This window comes from Streptopelia decaocto, assembly GCF_964273445.1.
Source record: "Streptopelia decaocto genome assembly, chromosome: 25".
Lineage (NCBI taxonomy): Eukaryota > Metazoa > Chordata > Aves > Columbiformes > Columbidae > Streptopelia > Streptopelia decaocto.
Genome location: NC_138680.1, coordinates 1785709 through 1800192, shown reverse-complemented (window position 1 = coordinate 1800192; position 14484 = coordinate 1785709). Strand labels below are relative to the sequence as shown.

Sequence of the window (14484 nt, the reverse complement as noted above, 5' to 3'; positions counted from 1 at the left end):
CATGCCTGAGCCACCCCCAGCGCACCAAAAAAACCCACCAACAAACCCCGTCCGACCCCAAAAATCCTTTATTTTCCCACAAAACGCCACGGCAGGGGCCGGCCCCGACCCTCCCCGCTGGCACACAGGGCTCCCCCAAACCTCCCCGTTCCCCATCTGGGTCCCAGTAGTTCCCCCAAGGGCTGTGGGGTGACACGGGAGGGGCTACACCAGCTTCTTGGCCTCGAAGAAGCTCTTGAGGTGCCGCATCTGCCAGACGCCGGTGAGGATGAGGATGATGGTTTGGGCGATGGACCACCAGAGCACGCGCTGGTTGGTGCTCTCACTCGTCATGCGGAAACGTTCCTCTCGGTACTGCCAGAAAATATAAAATAAAATGAGGAAACAAACAAGCAAACAAAATAATTGGTTTATCCCTGTGATACCGTCAGGCAAAGAAATAAAAAAAATAAAGCAGGAGGGGAAAAAAAAGGGGGTTTGGATCCCCCCTCCTCACCCGCTGGTAGTTCTGCTCCTTCTGGATCTGCTCGACCTGGTCGAGGAGCTGCCGGGCACGGAGCTGCAGCTCCGTCAGCTTGTCCTTGGCAGCGATTTCGGGGTAGTTGTTGGTGTGTTCGCCCACCTGGATGTCCAAGTGCACCCGCTGCGGAGCCGAAATAAGCAGGGGGGGATGTCAGCAGAGCCCCGTTGGTGCTGACACCCCCGCCCCGGGTTTGGGGAACCCCCCCGTTACCAGTTTGCCGCCGGCAAAGAGCGCCATGCGGGTGGAGTTGGAGTGGAGGCAGATCTGGTGCTCGCCCGGTGTGTGGGAGGTGAAGGTGAAACGTCCCTCGGAGCCGTACTGGCGTGACAGGACCACCTGCGACAGCACCGGGGCACCGTCACACAGCGCCCACCCCGGGAGGACACCGGGACAGCCCCCCCGTGTCCCACAGACCCCCCTGTCCTGGGTAAAGGGGCACCCTGTGCGCCCAATGGACCCCAAGCCTAGGATGGGGGAGGCCCCATGCAACGTAAGGACCCTCTGCCCCAGCAGGGAGACACCCCAAGATCCCCCAACCCCAACAGCCGGCACCCCAGGCACCCCACACCCAGGCTGGTGGGTACCCCATGCACCCTAGGGAACCCCTGACCCAACTGGTTGACACACCATGTACCCCAGGGACCCCCCACCCCAGGCTGGTGGGTGCCCCGTGCACCCCAGAAAACCCCTCCCCTTGTTGGAGAACATCCCAGGACATTCCCCCACCCCAATAGCAGATAACAGGCACGCTAGAGACCCCCTGCCTTCTTTGGCAAGCACCCCAGGGACCCCCTGCACCCCAACAGCAGGCACCCCAAGGACCCACCCCAGCTGGGGGGCACCCCATGTGCCCCAGGGACTCCACACCTAGGCCAGGGGGTGTCCAGGCCCCCCAGGAGCCCCCATTACTGGACCAGGGGGTGTCTAGGCCCCCCAGAGACACCCACCTTTCCGTCGGGGTCCTTCACCTCCACGTGCATGCCCAGCCCGGGGGTGGACGGCAGGAATGACTCCGACTGTTTGTCCCACAGCTGTGTCCGGTAGTTCCCTGGTGGGGGGGACGGTGGGAGGCGGTGGGTCGGAATAGGGCCCACCCAGGGCCACCCCGGCCCGTTATGCCCTGGTTCCTGGAGGCCTCTCCTCCCCACCGTGGTTGTGGGGGCCTCCTCATTGTCCCCCATCCTTCCTCATTGCTGCCCAGCCCTCCCTATCCCCCCCCCCATCATCCCCCAGCCCTCCCCATTGCCCCACATCCCTCCACATTGCTTCCCATCCCTCTTCATCACCCCCCAGCCCTCCCCATTGCCCCCCATCACCCCCCAGCCCCCCTCATTGCCACCCAACCCTTTCTATCTCTCCCCATTGCCCCCCATCCCTCCCCATCGCCCTCTGGTCCCTTCCCATTGCACCTCATCCCTCTTCGTCGACCCCCAGCCCTCCTCGTTGCCCCCCGCTCCCTCCCCATTGCCCCCCATCCCTCCTCAGTGTCCCACATCCCTCCCCACTGTCCCCCATCCCTCCCCATTGCCCCCCGCTCCCTCCCGGTGTCCCCCTCCGCCGCCCCGCAGGCCCCTCACCGATGACCATGGTCTCGTCCGGGATCTCCTCGATGAAGCAGCGCTTCTCGGTCTCGCCGATGTGGAAATAGAGCCCGTGTGCGCTCCAGGCCGCCAGCAGCACCGCGGCCACCGCGGCCCGCACGGCCCCGCCGCCCGCCATGGCCCGCGGGGAGCGACACTGCGCATGCGCCCCGCCCTGCCCGCGCGCACCGCGCACGCGCCCCGCCCTGCCCGCGCGCACCGCGCATGCGCCGCCCACCGGCGGCCACTCAGTGGTTCCCACGCCGCGCGTTGGGTTCCCGGTTGGGAGGTGGCTCCACGGCGCATGCGCCGCCCCGCCGCGGTGACGGCTGCATACGCGGCGCGCCCCGCTCGGTGGCGCCACGGGGAGGGCGCCGCGCCCCCAGCGCTGAGGTTAGCGGTTCGAGCCCCGCGTTGCGCAGTTTGAAGGGGTGCGGTGACCCCTGGCTGTGTCTTCATGTCCCCACCCCGGTGCGATCGTCCCCAAGTGCCACCCCCAGCCGTGCCAAGCCCTTTGGCGGGGCGGAGCCAACCCTGCCAGCTGTGTGGCAACACCACCACCAACCTCCTTCCTTCCTTCCTTCCTTCCTCCCAGTCGCTGCCCCGGGCTTTGGGGTGGGGGGTCCCAATGGGTGAGTGGGTGACCGGGGACCCCCCGGGGGGGTGGGGAGGCCAGAAGCGGAACCTTAGGGACCAGTTGCGCCACTGGCAGCCCCCCGCCCCCGCAAGCTGGGAAATTCAGGAGGGGTTATAAGGGCGGGGGGGGCACAGATGACAGGACTCGGGGCGCCATGGCGTGCCGGCCCGCGCTCACCCTCGCCCTCCTCTTCCTCTGTGCAGAGGCCGAAGGCTTCACCCCGCAGACCAAAGTCTTCCAGTATCGGTGAGTGGGGCAGGGGGAGCACCCCAGGGTGGCACCCGGGGGGGACATTGGTGTCACCACTGTCCCCCCGGCAGGATTTGGGACATCAACCAGAAGTCGCTTTACCTGCGCAATGACCAGCTGGTGGCCGGGCACCTGCAGGGGGCAAACGCGGAGCTTGAAGGTGAGATGGGGACGTGGGGACACGGCGGGGGACACAGGGACATGTTGGGCATGTCGGGCATGTCCTGATGTCCCCATGTGTGTCCCCTCCCCGCAGAGAAGGTGTTTTGGGTGCCCAACCGCGCCTTCGAGCCCGCCCGGCTCCCCATCATCCTGGGCATCCAGAACGGGACGCGCTGCCTGGCCAGCCCCCCCGCCAGCCAGCCCACCCTGCAGCTGCAGGTCAGGGACAGCATGGGGACACCACTGGCGTGGGGATGCTAAAGGGATGGGGATGCTGTGGGGATGAGGATGCTGTGGGGATGGGGACGCTGTGGGGACACCAGAGGGATGGGGATGCCACGGAGATGGGGATTCTGAGGGGACAGGGATACAGTGGGGATGGAGATGCCACAGGGATGGGGACATCAATGGGATGGGGACACCAAAGGGATGGGGATGCCATGGGGATGGGGACACCATGGGGACAGGGATACAGTGGGGATGGAGATGCCACAGGGATGGGGACATCAATGGGATGGGGACACCAAAGGGATGGGGATGCCATGGGGATGGGGACACCATGGGATGGTGACACAGTGGGGACAAGGATGCCACAGGGATATCAAGGGGATGGGGATGCCATGGGGAGGGGACACCTGGGTATGGGGACACCGTGGGGACAGGTCCCATGGGATCACGGGGGCTGGGGCATCACAGGGATGGGGACACCGTGGCGAGGGGACACTGTGGGGACAAGGATGCTGCAGAGGTCACAGGGATCACAGGGACGGAGCGTTGCAGGGATGGGGACACCACAGGGACCAGGGACACCACAGAAACGGGGCCACCGCGGGGCTGGGGACCATTGCAGGCCCATCCGGCGCTGTCACCCCACCAGTGACACAGTGTCCCCATGTCCCCTCCAGGCCGTGGACATCCGGGCGCTGCCCCGCGACAGCGCCACCTCGGCCGCCTTCACCTTCTTCCGCTCCTACAAGGACGGGCTGTGGCGCTTTGAGTCGGCCGCCAACCCCGGCTGGTTCCTCTGCACCGCGGCCCGTGGCCACCAGCCCCTGGGGCTGTCCCAGGTCCCCGACGCCACCCACCTGCTCGACTTCTACTTCCAGCTCTGCTGAATCCCCCTGCGCCTGGGGACGGGGACATCACCACCCCAGGATGGTGGCAGCTACACCAGGAGGGTGATATCCTCACCCCAGGGATGGTGACATCGCACTGGGGATGATGATATCCCTCCCAGGATGGTGACATACCCCCTGGGATGGTGATATCCTCACCCCAGGGATGGTGGCATTCCCCTCCAGATGGCGACATTCCCCTTGGGACAGTGACAACCCCTCCAGGATGGTGACATCTCCCTGAGGATGGTGATGTCCCTCCCGGGACAGTGATATCCCCTCTGGGACAGCGATACCCCCCCCCCAAGATGGTGACATCCCCTGCGATGGTGACATCTCGCCCAGGATGATGACATCCCCCCTGGGGTGGTGACATCCTCACCCCAAAGACAGTGACATCCCCCCGGGATGGTGCTATCCCGCTGCGGATGGTGACATCCCCCTGGGGACAGTGACATCCCGTGGGAATAAAGATGCTCAGGACACTTTGGTCCCCGTGACGTGCAGGGGGGGACAGGGTGAGCGGTGGCCTCGCCGCCTGCGTCACCATGGCGGGAAGGCCAGTGTTGCGCCACCGGCTCGTTGGGGACAATGACGGGATGTCCCTGGCGGGGGGTGACACGTCAGCGGGGCTGCCCCATGGCCAGGCCCCTTCCTGGATTTGGTGGCAGCGGGGACGCCTCCCGCCCGGCACACCCAGCTGTCACCGGCACCGCGCGGCGTTCCACAGCGGGGATGGCGCACGTGGCACCGTGGGGACGGGGGACATGGGACGTTGGGGACAAGGCACACAGGCACAGCAGGGACAGGCACATGGGACCCTGGGGACACAGCACGTGGGACCTTGGGGACAAGGCGCATGGGACCTTGGGGACAAGGCACACCGGCACGGGAGGAACAGGGCACGTGGGACCATGGGACAGGGCACATGGGACCTTGGGGACAAGGCGCATGGGACCTTGGGAACACAGCACACAGGCACAGCAGGGATAGGGCACATGGGACCATGGGGATGGGGGACATGGGACCGCGGGGACAGGGGACACGGGCATGGTGGAGACAGGGCACATGGGCATCATGAGGACAACATACATGGGACTTTGGGGACAGGAAACATGGGACCTCAGGGACAAGACGTGTGGGGCCATGGGGTCAGGACAGGTGGGAGCCTGGGGACAGGGCTGACAGGATCCCAGGGACACATGGGACCCTGGGGACACGGCTCAGGGGACACCACAGCCACAGTGACCGTGAGCATCACGGGGTGGGGACGCAGGGGACAGAGGACCAGGTGGCGTTTCGCCATCGCCCCGTCACCCCGCCCAGCTCCTCCCGCACAATTACCGGGGCGGGTCTGTCCCCCTGCACCGCCCCGCTCTATAAGTGCCACCGTCACCCGGTGCGGGGGACACAACCCAGAGGAACCAGGACAGCATCTCAGACGCTGACGGACTTGCAGGTATCGCTGGGGACAGGGATGGGGACAAACCCGTTTGGGCCACGTTCTGTGGGTGTTCACTCTGGAACCTACTGATAACCAGGAGCCTGTTGGCAAACTGGGTGCATCGGGGTGGGGGGATCCCGCCACCCGCGTCACCTGTGTCACACACGTGGTCCCTTTGTGCAGGCTCAGCCATGTCCCGCGTGCCCAGAGCTGCCACCAGGTGAGTGGTGACAGGGTGGGGACAGCGAGGGCCTGAGTCACCCCATGTGGCACCTGCCCTCACCCTCCCCTCCGGTGCCCCCCAGGGGCTGCATCAGGGACAAAGGTCCCCAGGGACATCTGGGACAGTCACAGCTTCTTAGGGACCCTCCTGGCATCATGGTGGGGACAGGGGACGCAGCAGAGTCTGTCATCGACCCCGACATGGTGGCCTTGTTCAATGACTTCCTGGGGGAAGGTAGCGTTTGTCCCCACATGTCCCCTCTGTCCCCATCCCCATGTCCTGGTGTCCCTGCGTCCATCCCTGTCCCCATGTGCCCCACGTCCCCCATCTCCACACCCCTGTGATGCCCATATGTCCCTATGTCCCCATGTCCCCAGGTGCCCATCACACCCGTGTGCCCCATCCCCATGTCCCCACACGTCCATCACAGCCATGTCCCTGTGATGCCCACATGTCCCCATGCATCTCTGACACCCCCTGTGCCCCCGCCCTGTGTCCTCTGTCCCTGTGTCCCCACGTCCCCCAACCCCACGTGCCCATCACTCTTGTGTCCTCATGTCCCTGTGTCCCCATGTGCCCACATCCCTGTGATGGCCCATGTCCCCAAATCCCACATCCTTGTGATGCCTCATGTCCCCCAATCCCACGTCCCCAGGTCCCCCTATTCCACATCCCTGTGACGCCCCGTGTCCCCATGATGCCCCATGTCCCCACACACCCACGATGTCCCCATGTCCCCTCTCCGTGTCCCCACGTCCCCGTGTCCCCCAGCAGTGCTTACAGGACCCACCATCGCCTCGACCGAGTCCCACGTGGTGGCCCAGCCCTACCACTATGTGGTGAGGGACACGGAGCAGAAGGGACTTTGCCTCCATGACGGTCACCTGGTGGCCACCAGCTTCCAGGGTACCAACGCTGCCCAGGAAGGTGGGTGCCACCCCACCCATGGTGGGTAGAGGGGACATGGGGCACTCACGGGTGCTCCCACTCACCCCTTTCCCCTCGTAGAACCCATCAGCGTGGTGCCCAACCCCAGCCTGGAGCGTCGGCGTTGTCCCCTCATCGTGGGCATCCGTGGTGGCAGCCAGGCCCTGTCATGTGGCACCGGCCCCGAGCCCCAGCTCAAGCTGGAGGTGACACTGGGGGGGGTCATGGTGGGGGTGGCCCAGGGTGGGGGGCACCCAGAGGTGGGGGAACCCCGAGGGGGTCAGCACAAGGTGGGGAACCCAAGGTGGGTGGACCCAAGGTGGACAACCCGAGGTGAGGGCACGCTGGGGTGGTGGGACTCCTAGAGATGGGTCAACACAAGGTGGGGACACCCTGAAGTCATGGGGACCCAAAGATGGGTCATCCAGAAGTGGGTCAACCCAAGATGGGTCAACTCAAGGTGGGTCAACCTGAGGTGGGGACACCTTGAGATGGTGTCATTCCCAAATGGTATCACCCTGAGGTGGTGTCACCTGGAGGTGGGGGTTCCCCAGGGTGGTATCACCTTGAGATGGTGTCACCAAGAGGTGGAAGGTTCCCTGGGATGGTGTCAACCTGTGATGGCATCACCTGAAGGTGGGGGGGTTTCCAAGGGTGGTGTCACCCCATGATGGCGTCACCTGGAGCTTGAGCTTCCTTGAGAAGGTGCCACCTCCTTAAGGTGGCGTCACCTGGAGGTGCGGGGTTCCCCAGGGTGGTGTCACCCCATGATGACATCACCTAGTGGTTGAAGCTCTTTGAGAAGGTGCCACCTTGACACAGTATCACCTTGACATGGTGTCACCTGAAGATGGTGTCACCTGGAGATAGCAGCACCTGGACAAGGGGGTTCCCTGGGACGGTGGCACTGGGGGTGCTGTCCCAGCGGTGACCCCCGTGCCCCATGGCAGGAGGTGGGGCTGCTGGACCTGTTCTCACGGCCGGCTGACGCCACCCCCTACACCTTCTACAAGACCTTTGGTGGCACCACACACACCTTCGAGTCGGCCGCCTTCCCCGGGCTGTTCCTCAGCACGTCCCCAGGCCCCGCGCTGGGCCTGGCCGCCCCCCCAGACGTCACCGCCTTCTACCTGCTCCGCAAGTGACGCTGGCGGGGGGCACCCATGGGTGTGGGGGTCCTCCCCGCTGTCAGCCCCCCTGGGTGGGGGAATAAAGAGTTGGTGTCAGTTTGGGGTGTGTGGTTTGCGGTGGGAGGGGCAGGATCGGGCCCTGTGTGGCCAGTTCAGCCAATGGCAGGAGAGGATTGGGCCCATTTTGGAGGACCGGATCGGGCCCTGTTGGGCAGGATAGTACATGGTGGGGCAGGATCGGACCCACGGAGACAGGATCGGGCCCATTGGGGACAGGATCGGGCTCTGTGGGGCAGGATCGGGCCCATACGGGGGAGATTCAGCCCATGGTGGGGCAGAATGGAGCCCCTTTGGAGACAGGATCAGGCTCATTAGGGCAGGATCGGGCCCGGCGGCCCGAGGGGGCGTGGTTTCCATACGGGGGCGTATCCGTGGGCGTGACTGACCCCTCCCGGCCCCGCCCCCGGCGGTGGGGCGGGAGGAAGGGGGCGGGGCCGGCGCTGGCCACGCCCCTCGCTGCGCTCTCGCTGCCGGTAAGGGGAGGGGAGCGGGGGGGGGGACACAGCGGGACCCAGGGGGGTCCCCACGGCCCGGGGAGGGGTTGGAGGTTCCCTTGGGGCCCCCCCAGAGCCCTCAGCCCCGCCCAGCCCCCCTCACCCCGCCCGGGAGGGTCCCCCAAACCTTGAGCTTCCCCCCCAAAACCCTCGGGGCGCCCCCACTCCTGGGTGCCCCCCCTAACTCTTGGGGTCCCCCATGACTCCCGGGGGTCCTCACGGCTCCTCCGGAGTCCCCACAGATTTCTGCCCCCTCCTTCCCCCCCCCCCGCCTTGGGGTCCCCCCCTCCTCTTTAGGGTCCCCCACACACCCTTCGGGGTGCCCCCAACCCTTGGGGACCCCTAAAAGCCTCCGTGCAAACTTTTGGGGTGCGTCCCCACCCCCCGAGTCCCCCCCAAACTTCTATGTTCCCCCCCACCCTTTGGGGTCCCCCCAGAGCCCTCCCTAAGCCTTTGGGTGCCCCCTCACCCCTCGAGGGACACTTTGCGAGGGGCACAGCGTTTTGGGGGGGGGGGGCACCCCACAGTGCGCAGCACTTTGGGGTGCACCCCCCCCCCCAGCAGTGACCCCCACCCCAATGCAATGGGGTGCCAGCATCCCCCCCTTGATTTGGGGCCCCCCGCCTCGTGCTGGAGGAAGTGGCACATTTAGGTGCCCCCCCACGTGGCACAGCGGTGCTGGCGGGGGGGACACACGAGTGGGTGACCCGTGACCCCCCCATGGTGGCGGTGGGTGCTGCGGGGTTTTGGGGTGCAGGGGGGCCGTTGGGTGCCCCCTCCCCTCCCCGTTTCCTGCCCCGGCGGGGCCGGAAGCTGTGGGTGACGCAGGTGACGCGGGGCCGTGACACGGGTGACACGGGTGACACGGGGCGCGGGTGCTGGGCCCCCACCCTGCGGAGGGGCCCACCCTGACCCCCCTCCCCACAGCCTCTTCCTCCTCCTCCTCTTTCTCCTTCCATCCCTCCTTCCTTCTCTGGCCCCTCCCTCCAGCTCTTCCTCCTTCCTCCTTCCCTCTCTCCGTCCTTTCCTCTTTCCTCCCTCCCTTCTTCCTCCATCTCTCCTTCCTCTCCTCGTCCTTTCCTCCCTCCTTTCTTCCTCCATCTTTCCCTCCCTCTGTTCCTTCCTTCTTCCTCCCTCTTTTCCTCCCTCCCTCCCTTCTTGTTCCCTCTCTTCCTCTTCCCCTCTCTCCCTCCCTTCTTTCCTTCCTCCTCCCTCCTTCATTCCGTTTATCTTCCTTCTCTCTTCATCCCTTCCTCCATATTCCTTCTCCCTCCTCCTTTCCTCCCTTCCCCTTCCTTCCCTCCTTCTCTTCTTCCTTCATCCCTTCCTCTGTTCCCCTTCCTCCATCCTTCCCTCCCTTCCTCTTCCTCCTCCCTCTCTTCTTCCCTCCCTCCCTCCTCCATCCTTCCCTTTTCCTTCTCCCTTCTCCATCCCTCTCCGTGTCCTCCTTCCTCCCTCCCTCCATCCCTCCTTCCCTCTCTCCTCTTCCTCTCCCCCACCCACGGGGACCCCCCACCCACCTCCATCTCCCCCTTGTCCCCCCAGGTCTGACCCCCGGCCATGGGGCCGGGCAGGACGGGCGGGACGGGCGGCTGCCCGCGTGCGCCAGGGGGGCGGCCGTAGGGGGGACACCACGCCATGGAGCCACCAAAGACCCCCCCCGCCACCACCCCCGGGGTCCTGGCGGCGCAGGATGCCATCGTCTTCTCGGGGGCGGGGGCCGAAGGGGCGACTCCCCCCGCCACGGTGACACCCGCCGCGGTGACACCCGCCGCGGTGACAGCCGGTGGCACCGACGTGTTCTGGGCCAGCCTGCTGCAGGCCCAGCTGTGCGTCCAGGAGCTGCAGGGAGCGCTGGACGGACAGTGGGACGGGGGGGACGACAACTGGCCCCCCCAGCAGGGCTGGGACAGCGCTGGGAGCAGCCGGCACCGGTGTGGGGCTGCGGCGACGGGGGACAATGTCTTACACCAGCACGTGGCCAGCGGTGGGGGCATCTCGCCCAGATTGATGCCCACGGATGGGACCATCTCACCCAAGACCATGACCACGGATGGGACCATCTCACCCAGACTGATGCCCATGGATGGGACCATATCACCCAGATTGATGCCCATGGATGGGACCATCTCACCTAAGACCATGACCACGGATGGGACCATCTCACCCAGACTGATGCCCACGGATGGGACCATCTCACCCATGACCATGGATGGCACCATCTCACCCAAGCTGATGCCCATGGGTGGGACCATCTCACCCAAGTTGATGCCCACAGATGGGACCATCTCACCCAAGTTCACGCCCATGGGTGGGACCATCTCACCCAAGACCATGACCACAGATGGCACCATCTCCCCCAAGCTGATGCCCACAGGTGGGGCCATCTCACCCAAGTTGATGCCCACAGATGGGACCATCTTCCCCACGGATGAGAACATCTCACACAAGAACCAAGGCCATGGATCCACATACAAGAGCATGTTCCAGGTGTCCACAGGTGGGAACATCTCACACGAGCACTGTGGCCACGCGTCTACAGATGGGAGCATCTCCCCCAAGTTCATGCCCATGGACGAGAACATCTTCCATGAGCACCACGGCCATGGATCCACATACGACAGCATCTTCCACAAGTCCACAGGTGGGAACATCTCACCCAAGTCCATTTCCATGGATGAGACCATCTTCCATGAGCACCAAGGCCATGGATCCATATCCATCTTCCACGTCTCTGCAGATGGGACCATCTCACATGAGCAGATGCCCACAGGTGGGACCATCTCGCCCAAGTCCACACCTGTGGACTTGGGTCCCTACCAAACCTGGGGATTCGCGTACGAGAGCATCTCGCATGTGTCCATGGGTGGGGGCAGCTCCAACAAGCACCGTGGCCACGTGTCTACAGAAGGGAGCATCTCACCCAGGTCCGTGTCCATGGATGGGAGCATCTCCCCCATGGATGAGACCATCTTGCAGGAACACCTGCTGATAGATGGGACCATCTCACCCAAGTCCACGCTCATGGATGGGACTATCTTGTACAAGTCCATGACCACAGACAGGAGCATCTCACCCATGACCATGACCATGGATGGGACCATCTCACAGGAGAACATGCCCACGGATGGGACCATCTCACCCAAGTCTGTGCCCATGGACAGGAACTTCTCACAGGAGCATGTGCCCATGGACAGGAGCATCTCGCCCACGACCGTGACCATGGATGGGACCATCTCACAGGAGGACAGGACCATAAATGGGACCATCTTGCCCAAATCTATGCCCAGGGCCATGACCATGGATGAGACCATCTCACAGGAGAGCGTGACCATGGATGGGACCATGTTATACAAGTGCATGACCATGGATTTGACCATCTTGCAAGAAAACATGACCACAGATGAGACCATCCTGCAGGAGAACAAGCCCAAGGATGGAACAATCTCGCCCATGACCATGACCACAGATGGGGCCATCTGGCCCAAGTTTGTGCCCCAGGACGGGACCATCTTGCAGGATAACAAGCCCATGGATGGGACCATCTCATCCAAGTCCATGACTATGGATGGGACCATCTCAGAGGAGATCAAGCCCACGGAAGGGACCATCTCGCCCATGACCATGACCACAGATGGGACCATCTGGCCCAAGTTTGTGCCCCAGGATGGGACCATCTTGGAGGAGAACAAGCCCATGGATGGGATCATCTCATCCAAGTCCGTGACTATGGATGGGACCATCTCACAGGAGATCAAGCCCATGGATGGGACCGTCTCATCCCAAGTCTATGACTATGGATGGGACCATCTCAGAGGAGATCAAGCCCACGGATGGGACCATCTCGACCATGACCATGACCACAGATGGGACCATCTGGCCCAAGTTTGTGCCCCAGGATGGGACCATCTTGCAGGAGAAAAAGCCCATGGATGGGACCATCTCACCCAAGTTCATGACCATGGATGGGACCATCTCAGAGGAGAACATGCCCATGGATGGGACCATCTCACAGGAGAACGTCCCCACGGATGGGACCATCCCGCCCATGACCACGGATGGGACCATCTCACCCAAGCAGCACGACCCCCAAAGCAGCGAGGATGAGGATGATGATGATGATGATGACGACGATGGCAGCTCCTCGCGGGATGAAGACCCGGTGACGGTGACGATGCCGATGACGAGGAGCCCCACTTCCACACCAACCCCCTCTTCCAGAGCCGGCTGCCCCCACCCATGGGTGCCCCCCAGGGGGTTCCCCTGTACCGCCCCCACCGAGCTGCCCTGCTTGTCACCGTGGGGGGGGACAACACCCCAGGGGACACCGGGGGGTGTCCCCCCCCGGCCTGTACCCCAGGAGGGGACGTCCCCAGTGCCGCGGAGCGGGGTGAGTGCAGGACCCCCAGCCTGGGGTTATTTGGGGGGGTTGGAGGGGCACTGGTACTGATGGGGACCCCTCCCCGCGTTGTGTCTTCTCCCTCCCCAGGACCCCCCCGACCCCCAGGCCTGGCACTCGCCGACCCCCCGGATCAACCCCTGGGTTTTGGGGACCCCCCCAGACCCTCCACCCCCCCAGGGGGGGGTGACCGGGACCCCCCCAGCCCCGGTTGCCCCCCAGGAGAGGGACACCAGGATCTGCCCCTCCCCAGGCCTGTGACCCCCCCCAAAACCCGCCCTGGGAGGGGGGTACCAGCCTCCCTCACCCCCCCCAGATTTCACCCAGGGAGGGGGGGACCAGACCCCTCCACTCCCCCCAGATTTACCCCCAAAAGTTGGGGACCAGCCCCCCCCTAAACCATTGCCCCCCCCATATTTGCCTGAGGGAAGGGGGGACCAGAAACCCCCAACCCCCCCATACCAGCCCATGAGGGGGGGTTCCGGCCCCCCCCCAGCCCCTTGACCCCTTCAAGTCACCCTCAGTGCCCCCCCAGCCCGTTGACCCCCCAAAGCCTCCCCCCAGCCCCCCATATCAGCCCATGAGCCGGGGGTACCAGCGCCCCCCCGCTGTCCCCCAGCGCCCCCCCAGCCCCTCATATCAGCTGATGGCAGGGGGGGTCCATCCCCCCCCCGAGCCCCCTGACCCCCCCCCATCTCCCCAAGTGCACTCCCTGCCCCGTGACCCCCCCAAATCTGCCCCCCAGCCCCACATATCAGCCCATGGCGAGCCCCCCACTAAGCCCCCTGACCCCCCCGGATCCCACCCCCTCATTTCACCCCCTGGGAGGGGGTCACCACCCCCCTGCCCCCCTCTCCTCCCTTCCCCCACGGGGTCCCTCAGCCCCGGGGGGGGCTCCAGGGGGTCACCCCCCCGCATTGGGACCCCGCTGTTCCCGGGTGTCCCCGGGTGTTTCCTGCGCGGGGGGGGAAGCGGCGCAGGGTCCCCCCCCCGTCACCCCATCGTCGCCGCACCCCAACGTGGAGGAGCTGCCCCCCCCCGCGACGGCCCAGGAGCCCCCCCCGGACCCCCCCGCCGGCACCCAGGGGTGAGGGACATCGGCGCCGGCCACATGGGCCCCCCCTTCCCTCTGACCCCCAAAACCCCCCAATCCATCTGTGTGTCCCCCCCAGACACCCACTGGCCCCCCAGACCCCTGTCTGCCCCCCCATTCCCCATCAACCCCCCCAATCTGCCCTCCCATTCCCCATCCGCCCCCCAACCCGTCTGCTCCCCAGAATCGCCCCCCAGCCCCCAAATCCTGTCTGTCCATCTGCCCCCCAAATCCATCTGTCTCTTCCCCCCGCCCAGACCACCCCCCAACTTCCTGCCCCCCCCCAAACCACCTAATTCCCCCCCCCCCCAGCTCCCCCAATTCACCCCTTCCCCCCCCCATCCACACCACCCAGTGGGGCAGAATTAAGGGACGACCCCCAGCCTTTCTGACACCCCCAACCCCCCATCTGCTCTGTCCGTCTGTCCCCCAACCAACCCCCAGCCCC

General features: G+C 65.0%; 5 protein-coding genes across 11 annotated transcripts in view; 4 read left to right on the top strand and 1 right to left on the bottom strand.

Annotated features, from left to right (window-relative positions):
• Window positions 1-50: 50 nt before the first annotated feature.
• On the bottom strand, window positions 51-2281 carry TMED4 (transmembrane p24 trafficking protein 4). Its single transcript, XM_082072581.1, has 5 exons — window positions 2101-2281; window positions 1471-1571; window positions 734-859; window positions 497-643; window positions 51-354 (listed from the first exon to the last, which is right to left on the bottom strand). Exons 1-5 carry the CDS (start codon window positions 2240-2242, stop codon window positions 205-207), a joined length of 666 nt encoding a protein of 221 aa, XP_081928707.1. The 5' UTR covers window positions 2243-2281; the 3' UTR covers window positions 51-204.
• Window positions 2282-2715: 434 nt separating this feature from the next.
• LOC309449993 (interleukin-1 receptor antagonist protein-like) lies at window positions 2716-4749 on the top strand. 2 transcript variants are annotated; one of them, XM_082072582.1, is made up of 5 exons: window positions 2716-2735; window positions 2944-2986; window positions 3061-3149; window positions 3246-3370; window positions 4057-4749. In XM_082072582.1, exons 1-5 carry the CDS (start codon window positions 2732-2734, stop codon window positions 4264-4266), a joined length of 471 nt encoding a protein of 156 aa, XP_081928708.1. In that variant the 5' UTR covers window positions 2716-2731; the 3' UTR covers window positions 4267-4749. The 2 variants fall into 2 exon arrangements, with proteins under 2 accessions (XP_081928708.1, XP_081928709.1); XM_082072583.1 differs by lacking the exon at window positions 2716-2735 and having other exon boundaries at window positions 2746-2986.
• Window positions 4750-5370: 621 nt separating this feature from the next.
• Window positions 5371-8077, top strand: LOC309449958 (interleukin-36 receptor antagonist protein-like). 5 transcript variants are annotated; one of them, XM_082072524.1, is made up of 6 exons: window positions 5371-5725; window positions 5808-5930; window positions 6016-6167; window positions 6705-6860; window positions 6942-7066; window positions 7811-8077. In XM_082072524.1, the coding sequence occupies exons 2-6, from the start codon at window positions 5902-5904 to the stop codon at window positions 8003-8005; spliced, it is 657 nt and encodes a 218-aa protein (XP_081928650.1). In that variant the 5' UTR covers window positions 5371-5725; window positions 5808-5901; the 3' UTR covers window positions 8006-8077. The 5 variants fall into 5 exon arrangements, with proteins under 5 accessions (XP_081928650.1, XP_081928652.1, XP_081928649.1 ...); XM_082072526.1 differs by having other exon boundaries at window positions 5372-5725; window positions 5894-5930; window positions 6073-6167; XM_082072523.1 differs by having other exon boundaries at window positions 5373-5725; window positions 5894-5930.
• A 1669-nt stretch (window positions 8078-9746) lies between these two features.
• LOC309450054 (uncharacterized protein) lies at window positions 9747-13405 on the top strand. Of its 2 annotated transcripts, XM_082072692.1 has the most exons (3): window positions 9747-11694; window positions 12626-12934; window positions 13034-13405. In XM_082072692.1, the coding sequence occupies exons 1-3, from the start codon at window positions 10183-10185 to the stop codon at window positions 13202-13204; spliced, it is 1992 nt and encodes a 663-aa protein (XP_081928818.1). In that variant the 5' UTR covers window positions 9747-10182; the 3' UTR covers window positions 13205-13405. The 2 variants fall into 2 exon arrangements, with proteins under 2 accessions (XP_081928818.1, XP_081928817.1); XM_082072691.1 differs by lacking the exon at window positions 13034-13405 and having other exon boundaries at window positions 9748-12565; window positions 12626-12793.
• Window positions 13406-13704: 299 nt separating this feature from the next.
• Window positions 13705-14484, top strand: part of LOC309450116 (PH and SEC7 domain-containing protein 4-like) — a gene marked incomplete at its 5' end in the record, with an annotated part of 3362 nt that continues 2582 nt past the window's right edge. The window contains one exon of the mRNA XM_082072780.1: window positions 13705-13774. Within this exon, the coding sequence (XP_081928906.1) occupies window positions 13705-13774 (70 nt within the window). The remainder of the gene's footprint in view (window positions 13775-14484) is intronic.